A 14,590-nucleotide genomic window follows, 5' to 3' on the forward strand; every position below is an offset into this window, starting at 1 on the left:
AAAAAAACTCACAGCAGTAAAGCTTTGTTACACTTATCCGGGACATTGCATATATAAAAATATGATAGAAATATATAAAATTGTTACACCTAAACCCGCTAATAACTACTGTATTTTGTGGGGCAAGAGTCAAAAAAAAAAAAAAAAAAAAAAAAAAAAAGCTCAATAAATTGCACAGTGGTTAGTCGTCTGCTCCCATCTACTGGCAATCTGGTAGAAGACAAGTGAAAAGTAAACGCTTTTCTTCCCCCCATACACATTCCGCCTTGCACACGTTCAATTGCAATTTTGTTTCATCTTTTCATTGTTCCCTTAAATTCAATAATCATACTGTAGCTAAAATTAAAAAAACTGATAGATACTATGGTATCCTATTTTACTTTCAAATGTGGTTTAAAAAAAAATACAAACGAGTATTTATTGTTGTAACAATGGCTTTTATTTCCCAAAGTTAAAGCTGCTTTAGACTGTGAAATTTCATTTGTAAAGCACATTAGAAAGCACAATGGCATTTTTTTGTTTTAACAAACTACCAAGCATGAAGTTGAGGAAACATAAAAAAAAAAAAAAAAGATTTAACTGAAATTAGTGAAACAAGTACATAGGTGACATTTGCACATGACTGCTTTTCTTCATGTGTCCTGTCGCAGGAAGCAGGGAACTTCAATGAAGACATGAAAGAACGAGCGGTTACGGCGCTTGGCTGGATGAAGCAACATAAATGTACACAAATGTGTTAGCAGTTAAAACGTAAAGGGATGATTATGGAAATGCGGCACCACACAGTGACAGTGTGACACATGAGAATGTGTTTTTTTTCGGTGAGTGGACGTCAACAGTTCCCCCCAAAAAAAATAAAAATAAAAAAAGATCAGTTGGGTAAAAAAATTACTCTATTGAAGCAGGTAGATGACTTCAAGTGTTTCGGATTGTGGAACCTCAAATGACTACAACCAAGTAGGCACTTGAACACACAGTGAAGGACATCAATTAAAACATGAGGCTGATCATTATGATGTTAAATAATCCCTAAGGCACCCATACACGTTTAAATGAAACAGTTACTACTAACTACAGTAGTCCATTAAAAGTAGAAATTCATGAGACATGCTGGTGGAGGACTAACAGGGCTGACGTTTGACATTGCCTATCACTTACACTTTTCCCTTTTTAGCTGTGATCCCACGTTGACGTTTAGATTTGCGAGGGGGGCGTTCCCGCCGTGGTTGACGCACAGGCACAGATGTGCGGTGCCGCTACGTCGTCGTCATCCTCCTCTTCGGCGCGGCTAGTAAAGACAATTTCTGGTGTTGACATGGCTTTGAACTGTGATCTGTTCCTTTTACCGTCCTTTGTCCCCTCCCCTCTTCTGCTCAAAGGACCTCGTTGTTCCGCTGCGTACTCAACAGAGGCACACACACACACGTCGGCGTGCTTAGACTTTGTCATCTAAAAAGCAACACACACACAACAACAACAAAAAAAAATAGGGAAATATATTACACATGGATTTTGAGGGGCATACAGTATTCTTAAGTTTGGATTCAAACTCAAAGTGTCAAAGCGTCCACTTCCCATTTGGTGCCCATATCTAGTTTCAGTAACAGACATCTTCAAATGACATGTATCTGGACACATGAAACATATGTTGAATGCAGTACCGGTAGTTCTAAAACTGGAGTCTTCCCATATACGACAATATTTATTGATAATTACTTTTGTGTGCTATTATAAAAGTGTATGCTTAGTGCCTACAGATAAGGACCAGCGGGTGTTTTAGGTGTTGTTTGGGCAGTTGCAGGTGACCCTTGCATATTCATGGTTTAACATTCACAAATTCGCCTATTTGCTGATATTCGTACTCAGGCCAAAACAGTGCCTAACATAAAAATATTGCTACGGCGCCATCTGGTAACAAAGACCTATGTTGAAATGAGGGGGGCGCTTCATGTAGTCAGGCCATAGCGTTGTCTAAGAGGGAAAAAAATTAAAAAGTTCTTTACGGTCATCTTGTGGCATCTGTAGGCAATTACAAGGCTTTTTTTGCAGGGGCGTCAATTACTCGCTGTTTTTTTTACTACTAGCGGCAGAGCTCTGTCCGTATTTCGGACAATTTCAGAAATAGGGTTGTAGTTCAAGGGAGCGTTGATGGAGTAGATCCGATCGGTTCATTTACGCTGGAGTTGCATTAGCTTTTATCGACATTGGGAAGAGGCCTGAATCTGGGATATACACATATACTGTACATGGAAGCATTGAGTGTAATCCAGCCTTAAGAGTTCAACAATGTGCAACGATCCATCTCACCGGTGGCGGCTGCCGTGTGCTCTCTGGTGCTCTTGATTTGCAAGAAGATGGTGTAGGTGTCGTAGGCGAACAGCAGAGCAGCAATCAACCCAAATACCTGAAACAGAGGAACTCAATTCAGAAAACACAGATAAAGTACCACAGTCAACCCCTGCCAATTTGCAGCTCGCTGTTCACAAATTCACCAATTTGCGCCTTTCTGACATATTTTTTAGATTGATTTGTAACGCCCTAAGTTGCTAATATGCCGCAAAAGCCCTGGTTAATAGGAAAGCAGTAATTGGTGAAAACGACGTATGCTTGAAGTGACACATCTCGACTGTTTAACATTTTGGTGTGTCAGGGAGGACCAGTTTAGCCTGGGTTGTTAGTGGAAGTTACATAGACTCTTAACTGTATGGTTTTGCTATGCTGACTGGCTGTTAAGAAAGATCAAGCTAGCAAATGACAGAGGTCTAGTTAATGCTTGATAATTGATAACATTTTTACAGGATGTGAAGGCGACGTGCACTTCCGGTGCGCTAAATTGCACAAGCAGCCAGAATAAAAGTTATGTGCTCCCTCTTCCATGTTCCAGTTACGAGGCGAGCAGCAGCATTTTTTAAGCAACTGGGAAGACTGGCTGACTCCAAAGTAATTATGATGATGTTATTAGTGTGTTTTGGGATCATAGTTTGTTATGGGATAGGCAATCCTTTATTTAAAAAAAAAATGAAGGGGGTTGGCAATAATTACTTAGTAGTTAGTAGATAGTTATATATACTATATCATTATACTATACCATATGTCATTATATACTGCTGCTAAACTAATGTGACTGACGCAAAGCGCTGTGTGTTTTGCATTCCTATGCGGTATGCAATCTATCACAATATTTTTTGTTAACGCTCACAAGGAATTTGTTTCCGTCCTTGAGTGGTATAAATGCACGGGTAAAAAGACATGACACTTTACGCTTTCACAACTCATCGCACTCCCTTTGTGAAGGCTTAACTCCAGTAAATGTCTTTACATTTCAATCGCGCACTCGCTCGTCGGACATTGGCGCACACGCTTCGGATGTGAAATCGCCCAATTTTGTTTATTGGGCATTGTTACACTTGCGGGAACAGCTCTGCCCTCTCTGTTTAACATCCGGCGACCTTTGTTGAAGCACTCGCCAGGGTTTTAACCACAGCCCCGCTATGACAAGTGAGTCATGTGCGGTTACACCCATTTAATCACCTTGACAAACGTCAAGACAAGCCTCTTAACTAGCTCGTGTTTGTGTTAGATATGTCAGTGCTAGGAAGAGTTTAGCTCACGATGCACCTATAAAGCTGCCATTGTTACTCAACAATGAAAGTCATTGAAAGTTTGTGACATCAAACATTCTGTAAAACCTTCCCGGCGGTATGGAACTAATGCATGCGGATAGTTTCTAGTTTTAAAAAGTTGGAGCAGAGTATTAAGCTGCTTATCACACACCCAAATTATGTGTCCATAAAAAAACTGCAACCCTGTACCGGGTTTTACGGCTCCATCCACATGCTCAGTTTTCAATAAACCCGTAGTAGTAGCGTACCGTATCGATAGAGATATGTGGTATGACGATTTGAGATGTGAAATTTTGTCCAGATACATCAGCCCTGGTACTGTATCACTTTTACTAAACCATAAAAACCTAGCGTGCTCAAAGGAAGAAGCGGGTTGCCGCAAAGAGAGGAAGTGGGTGAGATTAAAAGAGAGAGTGGACATTTTGAGAGGCTACCTTACTGACTGTACCTGGGCGCTTCACTATTTCATTACAAGTAAATATGAAACTATAAATATAGTTAAGTATTGTTTTAAAACACAATATACTGTACATATATTGTATAAGCTGTATTTGTATTCAAAGTTTGAATCGTCGCAAAAACTATTTGCCGCGCACTGCGCGAGAGTTCGGTTTGGTTCAGCCGCATCGCTCGGTGTGTGGCGGGGTGAAAGAAGGCTAACATGACTCAGTAATACAAACCAGGAAAACGAGCTCAGTAGCATGAATCTGCTAATGTAAAAAAACCTTGGGCAGCCTTGAACTCGTGTATTCTAATCAGTCCGGCCAAACCAACATTACAAGACAGAAATAATGGGTGCTGACTTACTGTAATTAAATTACTTTATTTTTTATTAAATGACTTCACCCACACCGGAACTTTGGAGCATGATTCGACAGAACGGCGGCATGTTTACGTACAACCGTCAGTGCTAGCAGTAGCTTGCTAGGCTACATAACGTTTTGCTGCCTGTTTGCGAGCCGTATCATATTAAAAAGTACGTGCACATACCTCAAGCAAGCCTTAAACGAACGTCCTCTCCTGTCCTGAGCTCCGGTGACCACCAACACACGTTTTCCCCCATTTTGCCCTAATAATATAGTCGGCGCAATTCACTCTTGTTGTCGTTGCCACGGTAGCGAGTGAGTTGACAAGAGAAAGCCGTAAAAGAACAGGATGCCATGGTATCGGAATACAAGATTTTACTGCAGTAGTCTGACAATCTTGAAAGAGAAAATTTGTCTTGTAGTCTGATCCGGGCATTACGTGTTGTCTGTTGTCCGACTGATCGTCCGTTTAAGAAAATAGTCGCCAAACCCCGCTCACGGCGCAACAGTTCAGTCAGCTTCATCCTGAAATTTCGCCCGAAAGCCCAATATTCCCAACTTTTTGTAAATCGTGTAAAATAGTTTTTCTCTGTGATTTTCACGCAAGATGTCCCAGGATTTAAAATGTTACCGTAATTTCTGATAATCTGAAATTACAATATTGTAAAAAAGTTGAAAACATAATGGATTGTTAATTAGCCAATCAAGTAAATTTAGTGGAATGCCCATCGCTATGTGAAAGAAACAGGAAGTGTAGATTGATGGCAAGACTGCAATGCATTGCAGTTGCAAGCATATATAGAAGCACCACTGACCCCGCCTGCGATGCGAGCGCCGTCCCCAGCTCCTCCAATCACGCACACGAGGGAAGTGATGATGTAAAGGATTGCGCCAATGCCAGCCCTGAACAGATCCTGAGCAAAATGGGCAAAGACAGAAGGTGAGCATTTTTTTTTCTCCCCACAAGCGGTGTGTCAGTGACGGCATGACGCGTTTGGCACTTACGCTCCACATCCAGTTGACCAATTGGAACTGCTTGTCCAGGTCCATCATGAAGATGCCGAAGAAGACCATGGCGAAGACCATCTCGCAGATGGCCACGGTCGAGTAGCCTCCATACAGGGACGCCGCGTAGCAGATGATTATGATTAAGCTGATGAACTGTGAGGGTGGAGGAAAGAGGACAACCGTCATCATCACTAGATCAGTGGTTCTCAAACTTTTTACACCAAGTACCATCTAAAAAAAAAAAAGATTGGAAAAAAATTATGCAAGCTGTTGTTCGGCCGATTTTTAGCTTTTGACTTGTGAGCAAATATTTAGATAATCAATAAAGAATATTTTATTGTAATTTTATTTATTAAAAGAGTAGGGTGGTTGGTCCAAGTGTCAATCAAAAACAAGGCAGAGGTTTTACCAAAAGTTTTTAAGATTTTGTAAACCACTGTAACATTATGGATAGTTTGAACATTAACAGTACTTAAATATAGAAATCCATCCATCCATCCATTATCTGAGCCGCTTCTCCTCACAAGGGTCGCGGGAGCGCTGTAGCCTATCCCAGCTATCATTGGGCAGGAGGCGGGGTACACCCTGAACTGGTTGCCAGCCAATCGCAGGGCACATAGAAACAAACAACCATTCGCACTCACATTCACACCTACGGGTAATTTAGAGTCGTCAATTAACCTACCCCGCATGTCTTTGGGATGTGGGAGGAAACCGGATTGCCTGGAGAAAACCCACGAAGGCACGGGGAGAACATGCAAACTCCACACAGGCGGGGCCGGGGATTGAACCGCAGACCTCAGAACTGTGAGGCAGACGCTCTAACCAGTCCGCCGAAATATAGAAATATATTTTTTTTAAAATGTACTTAGTGAGTAAATTCAAATAAAAGTTACATAAAAGTTACAAATTATACTCGAATAATTGTCTAAAAACAAACAACTGTTGAAGATTAAATGCAAATGTATTGAACTTAAAAGTAAAATACACCTGAACAGTACTTGGGCAGTGATTCTTTCGCATATTACTCGAGGACCCCGTGTATCACACTTTGAGTATCATGTACTAGTCCTCGGAGTACCCACACACATAATAATACTCCAGAATACTCTGATCTGTGTGTTCAATCAAAGCTCATATTTTTCCATAAGAGGGGAAAAAGAAGGCCTGCATTCTTCTCGATCTTTTTTCCGAAAGTGCTGCCAGTTTGGAAAGAAAATAATCATAACTCATGCACAGACGGCTGCCTATGATCGGCCAACTTTGAATTGAGCTTTTGTCAAACTGCGTGGACAAATGCATTCAAACAACATTGATGAATGCTTACAAGCAAAACCTCCCTATTTATGGACAGAACTAAATTCTTTGTTCTGGGACTTTACTCGCAGTATGCATTTTTTATAGTAGATATTTATTGAAAAACCATAAATGTGTGAACATTCAACCCTGTTTTCTAAAACTACACCTGGATAAAAGCAGTCGTTTGTTTTTTTCCAGTTGAATTGTTCATATGTACAGTGCTGAAAAGATTTTCATCAGGTTTATATTGCAGCCTTCCTAAATTAACACCATTTACAATAACCAAAATCCAGTGTCAGTGATTAATCTGTAGAACATAATACTTTCTCAAAATACAATCAACAGGCAATCTATTTTATATTGTTTACAGGGTAATGTTAAAAGATGCGTTTGAAGTGATATTGAAGTGTTTTAGGTTCATAGTTTGGTGTACATTTTGGGTTTTAAACTATTGATTAGACTTTACACCGATTTTATCAGCCTTTGGCATTTTAGGTTGATCGGCTGATCGGCTTGAATGTCATAATTCGCCGTGTATATACACATATACGTATACGTAAATGTTATTAGTCACCCAAAATGACTGGTTCAACCACTGCTCACCATGTACGCACGCATTACACAAGCATGCCACCCCGGCCATCCACCGCGCTCATTCATGTGTTCTCAGACTGGCACAGGCTGCCTCAGTAGAGGGACGGGGTGTACTTGAGGTCCTACGCGGTCCAACACAAAAGAGGCTCTATTCCGAGCAGCTGTGACCAACCCACTCCACTACAAGGGTGTCTCAGAACAAGGGCGCCTATGAGAGACGCCAACACCTTCATGCTGCCAGCACAGCCGCACATCTGTTGGCGCGGCGCCCATTTGAAAAAGGTCCACCGCAGGGCCGTGCGCATCACCGGCAGCCGCACTTTCCCAGTCACTGGAAGGGAGCTGCTCTGAATGGTTGGCTAATTATAGTCCGCAGATACATGTGAGTCCGAGGCTCCTCAAACAGCAACGGTTGCTAGGGGAGTCACTTGCATTTTCTCTCACCCTCCTCCCTTCAACAATTACAGCAGCTCACTAAAGAGAATAGCATGTGTTCAGCACAAAATGGAATGTTCCGTTCCCGGCGCGATTCACTATTCTGTTATGTTTCAAGGAGGCAGCACGGTGGAGACCACTGGTGGCACATCTGACTCAAAGTTCTGAGCTTCAGCGCTAGAATGTGGTCTACGGGTTTCCCGTATTGCATGAAGAATTTGCATGTTGAAGCCGCAGTAACCGGAGAAAACTCACTAGTAATGATAATAGTGATGTAATGTTAGTATGTGTAGAGATATGTCATTTTAATTTGACTAAGGGTTAATTTTTCAAACGTTATTTTAACATTTGTATTTTCTTGTGACAACATATAGCATAGCTACACAATTTTATTTAGTTATTGCTTTACAAAAGACATTGATATTTAACACAATTGAAGTTGGCATGTTGGTGTGGCCCTCAACAATCGTTAGTTTCTTACATGGCCCCTTCAAAAATATTTATTGTCCACCCTTGGGCTAGATAGTCCTGATATGATCATGTGATCGGAAATTGGAGCCGATCACGTAATTTTCAGGTGATTGTATCGGGTGGGGGAAAAAAAACTAATTTTAAAGGTCATAAAGCAACAAAATAATCCTGAGGCACACAGATATTTTGCCAAATGGAACTGTAATATCTTAGTTTTACACTGCATAACCCTTCCGGTTCGAAAGGCAGAAAACCACATCCACAAAAGGGCTGGGATTCTACAAAAATGCTCATTGTTTATTCAAGCTGCAACTTTTAAAGAACCAACTGTACGGTGCCCATTTCTTCACAAACGGCAGAACCCCCCCCAAAAAAGGAGACTACACATTACCTACCATGACGGAGTGAGTTGATTGACAAAAGAAAAGAGGAACTATATCAAATGCATGCCTCTAATAGCAGGCGTGCTCATCAAGCGGCAGTCTTTACCGATGCCGTTGCTTCTAGCTTATCCATACTAAAGGCGTCTTTATACTCCCCCTGTTCGTGCGGACGACAGCGCCCGCATAGCATCACGTGAACGACGCGGCCCCGAAGCGTCACGTGACGCGCACACGGCAAAAATTGTTGCTGCGCGTAGAATGCCGCAGAGATCTCCTCTTGTGATTGGTCCGTTTTAGTCACATGCTGTGATGACGTACTCAGCGTTCCCCTTGGTTCCGTATACCACCTATGCTGCCACCTTGTTGATCGATTTTTCAGAATAATTCAACGCATCATCTGGTCATCCATCCATCCAGCTATCTGTTTTCTTTACCGCATCTAGGTCCATTTGTTCTAGCACACACTGTTCCACGGTCGCCATTGTTGTGTCTTTGTTCCGGAAAGGAAAGTAAAAACGGCTACCGCAAATAGCAAAAAAAAATGCAGAGGAAACTCCACCCTGTGGTGTCCTAGTCAATTCCAGCCGTAGCGACACCCCTGACTTTTGAGGAGAACCGCAGTACTTTTTCAGAACTACGCGCGTGGGTTGCGCTCGAGTATAAAGGAAAACTGCGCGCGGGGTAGCCGCAGTGACGTCAGCGCGGTCTCTGCCCGCGCGAGTATAAAGAAGCCTTAAGAGAACGACATTAGCCAAACGACTCTTAGTTACAATGGTTACAAATACAGGTCAGACTCACGCTCTAATACCCCAGTCGCTATTCGTTCTGACAGGAACGAATGACTTTCGAATCAGAATCCTTGTAGTAAAAGTCCAAAAAATGGAAAATCCAATTTGATTATTTGAAAACTATTGAACCGGAAAGTGTGTACACGGGCACATTTTGGCTGATGCGTTTTAGCTGATGCTTCTCCTTCTGCAAAAGTTTTTCTTTTTAGTTTAAAATGGCTTACATTAACCAGGATCCCTTGCTGTACCTTGGCCAAAGATAAAGCCCGGGTCTGTTCTGCGCCATTTGGTGTTGTAAAACCTCGTCAAAGGCTCCCTTACAGTGTCGGCTGTGGCATTGCCATGAATATCTGTGCGACTCCTCATGTCTACGCTAATGGATGCCTTCTTCCGCCGAGAATTTCATTGTTGTTGTTTTTCAAACAAACTTTATGCAAAGATCTTTGTGGAGCTACAATGTGTTTCATGCACAGAAACTATGCGCGGTAAGTCCAAATGGTGTGTTGGCCATAACAAAAGCTACATTTTGTGAAATCGTTTATTTTTTCAAGTCATTGCGGTGTGGCAGGATTGCAGCTCTTATCAAAATAATTAAGTAGTATGTCATTCTTTTATATTATTATTAGAGTCTGAAAATTCTGATTCACCGTTAGTTTTTTTCGGCAGACTCGAATATCAATACGAGTCACCAATGATTCGTGCATAGCCCGTTACAACATTGGTGCTCATTGTGTGGAGTTCAACCCTCTAATTTTACTTATACAATGTTGCACTCTATGAAATTGATTCATTTACCATTTTATTTATTATCTTTATCTTTGTTACTCCACTAAGTGAGATTTCTGATATGGTTTATTTAAGACAGGATGTTTAAATTTAATTTGTTTGTATCTTTATTTTGTGTCGTACCACTGATACACTATAACAAGATTTTATTTGTTTACTTGGTTTGAACCGCTGCTCCACTAGATTATAGCCATATAAAAAGATACAATATCATGTTGGGACTATGTATTTTCTACCTGTGACTTCAGTAGGGATTTACCGGTTTTAATCCAACTCTTTAAGAGAGAGATCAGATTTGATTAACATGAAAATCTAACATCTACATCTTGGAAGTAGTGCAGTAGTGAAGAGCAATGCTACTAAATGAAGGGATTAGAACAAATTCATACAATTTCAAGAACAAATATTAGAACTTAGGTTAAAAATGTAGCTCTATTTGCTTCAGATAGTCTAGGCCAGCAGAGAAGTCTTTGCGGGCCCCGTCGCCCACCACTGGATTGTACACACAGTAACAGGGTGTGATATGCATCTTCCTGCTCTTGAATCCACTCCCTGCATTGCACATTATCTTGGCCATCCACCGGTGAAGATTACTTCCATAAGCACTTAACAAATGTGGATGATTGGATGAGGGTAGAACAAACAAAAATGGTGCGACTCCTGCCCAAAACTCTCACCCAGTGAGGAATTTGTGCCATTAACGTTGGTGAAACACTGAGCGCCTGCATCTGAGAGCCTCTTTTATAAGATCCTTGACTTACGAGGGTGGAGATGGAATGGAGGGAAGGGAAGGGTGGGGAGTACACTTTACAATCAGCAACTTCTCACTGGAGAAGAAATACTCTTCTCTTTCCAGCACTTAACAGGCTGCTGCGAGATAGCTGATCAGACTGCACAGCTGTGGTGACAAACTGATGAATTATGAACAACGGCGATGATGCGGAACCGTAGAAAAAGTGAACTAGTCACTTTCCAAGAAGGAGTTCGAGCTATTTCACTTTTATTGTGGCACCGAAATGGTGGTGTTAAATAGAATTTATTATTATTATTATTTTTTTTTACAAATGGCCGCTCGTTTTAATCTTCACACTCTTGTCTTACAGGAACCTGCCAGCCTCGTAGCAATGCCCGAGCTCTGCCCTGGTTGTCATGGTAACGACAGCCTCAGTCTGCATTGGCCCAGCAGTACAGGGGACTGACTGAACAGTTCAGTTCAACCAAGCTGGTAAGAGTGTGCTGTAATTCTTTACACGTTGTGGAATTTGACGGAAGAATGTCAGAGAGAATGCAAGACATAAGGGAAACGTTTTAAATTGTGACGAAAAATGCTTGACATGTCTCCTTTAAACGCAGGTGTCACCATGCTCCACAAATGATGCGTTTCCGTTCATATTTGTTGGTAGAAATCTGTACCAAATTTGTAAAGAGTGTAATCACTTTTAATACAGGCATTTGTTATCAAATTCCTTGAGCAATATTTGAACAATAACTGGTATGCCATACTTGTGATTTCAAACCTAGTTAACCATCAATCTGTTGTGTATTAACCCTGGAAAATCTCAAGAAACCACTCCAAAATGATTACTTAAATGCCTACAAATCTTCATTGACATGCAAGCAAACCTTAAGAGTTTATGCCATTTTCTGTAAACGTCTATGATTGTGACACGAGCACATCAAGCATCCTTGATTTTGAAGAACTCTTATTTTTCTTTTGTGCCATCTTGCATTGGTCTCAAACTTTTTTTTTTTTTTTTTTCCCCAGAACTGCATTTATTGGATTGCACACTCACAACTATAAAAATTGTAGCCAGCGACGAAAATGAGTAATTTAGTCTAATATACACAGGTTGTTGTAGCTTTCTTAAGGAGACGGAAATATTCACGTTCAACCTACTTACCTACTAGCAAGGCCAAAATGTCTTGCATAGTTCCTCCATTATAAATTGAGGAGGAAGCCACTAACTAACAGTAATCGAGTTGATCCTAACAAATGGTTATCAAGATGATCCCAACAGTTACTCGCACGAGTGATTGTTGCAGAGAAGAGCAGCAGTGTGATCACTTACTATTTCTGCCGCGAGGATCATGCCTTTTTGGGTCCTCACGTAACTTTTCAGCTTCTCCATGCAGCTGGCACCAGAGCTGGACGCTGACGTATCGGCCATTCTTATGTCGAAATTTAAATGAAAGCAGTCAGAAGAGAAAGCAAATGAAAGGAAGCAACTGAAAGTTGTTGTTGTTGTGGGTTTTTTGTTGTTGTTGTTGTTGTTGTTTTTCGCAGACGACCCAAAGCGCACCGCTGCTCTCGGACGCAAGCTAGCTAACTTAAAAAAAAAACCAAAATATATATATATATATATAAACAACAAGTGTGGGTGAAGTCGGTCAGGGGAAGCACAGTAGCTACGAAGAAGCCGTGCTCGCTGCTTGAAAGCTGAGAGGGCGGAGTGAAGCAAGAGAGAGAAGACTCGAGGAGCGGTCACTGGGGCGTTGGCTAGCACTTTTCGCCATTTCTCCCCAGGGGAACTGTGCTGCGTTCATGATCAACTGGGAACCCCGGAAGTTTCAAGTCCAAAACGCCACCCCAAGAAGGACATTTCCGATCCACGTCCTCACTTTTCAAGAAACAAAGACTAAATTACGATGTTACACTTAGATAACGTATTTTTATTTCTATTTTACATTTCGAAATAGGTTAGGCAGGCTGTCTTTTCCCTTTGCTGTTTTGTGATGAAATTACGAATTTTACAGAACGGAACAGTACTCTCTGTTGCCTTCATATATCCACGGACACATCGCCTTCTTCAACATTTAGCCATTTCCTGTACTGTATTTTATCTCCCCCCCCCCCCCCCCCCCCCATTGGTTTTAAGGCAGCGTGCTATAATTCAACGGCATGCTTCTGTGGAAGTTATGATTCATAGTAGTGGTGGGCAAAGTCTGGGCCGGGCGCCACGTACGGCCAGCTCTGATGATCAAGAATCTTGTATTAGTTGCATGTTTTTTTTCCATATTAATTGAAATGTATTCATGCATATTTTATTTGCGGTAAGTTGCAGATGTTTTTGCTGTTGTTTTGGCTGTGCGAGAGAGTGCATCCTTGTGCAACCAGATTTATTTTTATTTAAACTTTATTTAACCATGTAAAAGTTTAGTTTCAACAGAACATCTCTTTTGCAATGGTGACCTGACCAAGAAGGCAGCAAGTTAAACGTCAAGTCAATCACATTCAAGTTTATTTGAGTTGTTTATTTTCACCTCCCCTCTCAAAAAGATACAAAAATAAATCAGTGGAGTTGTACAAATTCTAGGTCACATTAATGGTGTAAAAAGTTTTAAAATGATTAATCTTGATCAAAATTCTTTTACAACACAAAAAGCTGGCATTTGAACAGGGGTGTGTATACTTTTTATGTTCACTGCAGCCTTGTTCCTGTTTTTATAATCTGCCTGGTGAGCCCTACGGCGGCACGGTGATAGAGTGGTTAGTGCATCTGCCTCACAGTTCTGTGGACCGGTGTTCAAATCCTGGCCCCGCCTGTGTGGATTTTGCATGTTCTCCCTGTGCCTGGGTGGTTTTTCTCCAGGCACTCCGGTTTCCTCCCACATCCCAAAAACATGCATGGTAGGTAATTTGAAAACTCTAAATTGCCCATAGGTGTGAATGTGAGTGCAAATGGTTGTTTGTTGATATGTGCCGTGTCATTGGCTGGCGACCAGTTTAGGGTGTACCCCGCCTCTCACCCGAAGATAGCTGGGATAGGCTCCAGCAGCCCGCGACCCTTGTGAGGATTAACCAGTACAGAAAAGGGATTGGTTGGTGAGCCTACAGTATTGTGCTGTTTAATAAGTAGAAACAATATACAACCCCAATTCCAATGAAGTTGGGACGTGTTAAACATAAATAGAAACATAATACTTACACATCTGTGAAGGCACCATTAATGCTGAACGGTACATACAGGTTTTGGAGAAACATACGCTGCCATCCAAGCAAAATCATTTTCATGGACACCCCTGCTTATTTCAGTAAGACAATGCCAAACCATATTCTGCACGTGTTACAACAGCGTGGCTTCGTAGTAAAAGAGTGCGGGTACTAGACTGGCCTGCCTGCAGTCCAGACCTGTCTTCCATTGAAAATGTGAGGCGGATTATGAAGCGTAAAATACGACAACGGAGACCCCGGACTGTTGAACAGCTGAAGCTGTACATCAAGCAAGAATGGGAAAGAATTCCACCAACAAAGCTTCAACAACAACCATGTCTTGGAGCTGAATTTTCCTTAATTTGTTATTTTACAAAGATTTTATTTATAAAGATTGTATTTATTATGTTTTACATTAAGTGATATTGTTCAGCAATATCTGAATTTCTCACATTCATGTTTTATT

At 41.4% G+C, this 14,590-nt stretch overlaps 1 protein-coding gene across 1 annotated transcript; it reads right to left on the reverse strand.

Moving 5' to 3' along the window:
- Positions 1 to 416: 416 nt before the first annotated feature.
- On the reverse strand, positions 417 to 12,783 carry plp2b (proteolipid protein 2b). Its single transcript, XM_061770622.1, has 5 exons — positions 12,263 to 12,783; positions 5,435 to 5,590; positions 5,245 to 5,343; positions 2,308 to 2,404; positions 417 to 1,449 (listed from the first exon to the last, which is right to left on the reverse strand). The coding sequence occupies exons 1-5, from the start codon at positions 12,359 to 12,361 to the stop codon at positions 1,436 to 1,438; spliced, it is 465 nt and encodes a 154-aa protein (XP_061626606.1). The 5' UTR covers positions 12,362 to 12,783; the 3' UTR covers positions 417 to 1,435.
- Positions 12,784 to 14,590: the final 1,807 nt, after the last annotated feature.

This window comes from Phyllopteryx taeniolatus, chromosome 1, assembly GCF_024500385.1.
Source record: "Phyllopteryx taeniolatus isolate TA_2022b chromosome 1, UOR_Ptae_1.2, whole genome shotgun sequence".
Classification (NCBI taxonomy): domain Eukaryota; kingdom Metazoa; phylum Chordata; class Actinopteri; order Syngnathiformes; family Syngnathidae; genus Phyllopteryx; species Phyllopteryx taeniolatus.

Bases quoted from the DNA above. Each gene is read 5' to 3' on its own strand.
- plp2b (XM_061770622.1), bottom strand. From the start codon at position 12,361: ATGGCCGATACGTCAGCGTCCAGCTCTGGTGCCAGCTGCATGGAGAAG. The intron at 5,344-5,434 runs GTAAGTGCCAAA...CATTTTGCTCAG, and splicing joins TGGTCAACTGGATGTGGAGC to GATCTGTTCAGGGCTGGCAT. The intron at 2,405-5,244 runs GTCAGTGGTGCT...CCTCTGTTTCAG, and splicing joins GCGCTCGCATCGCAGGCGGG to GTATTTGGGTTGATTGCTGC.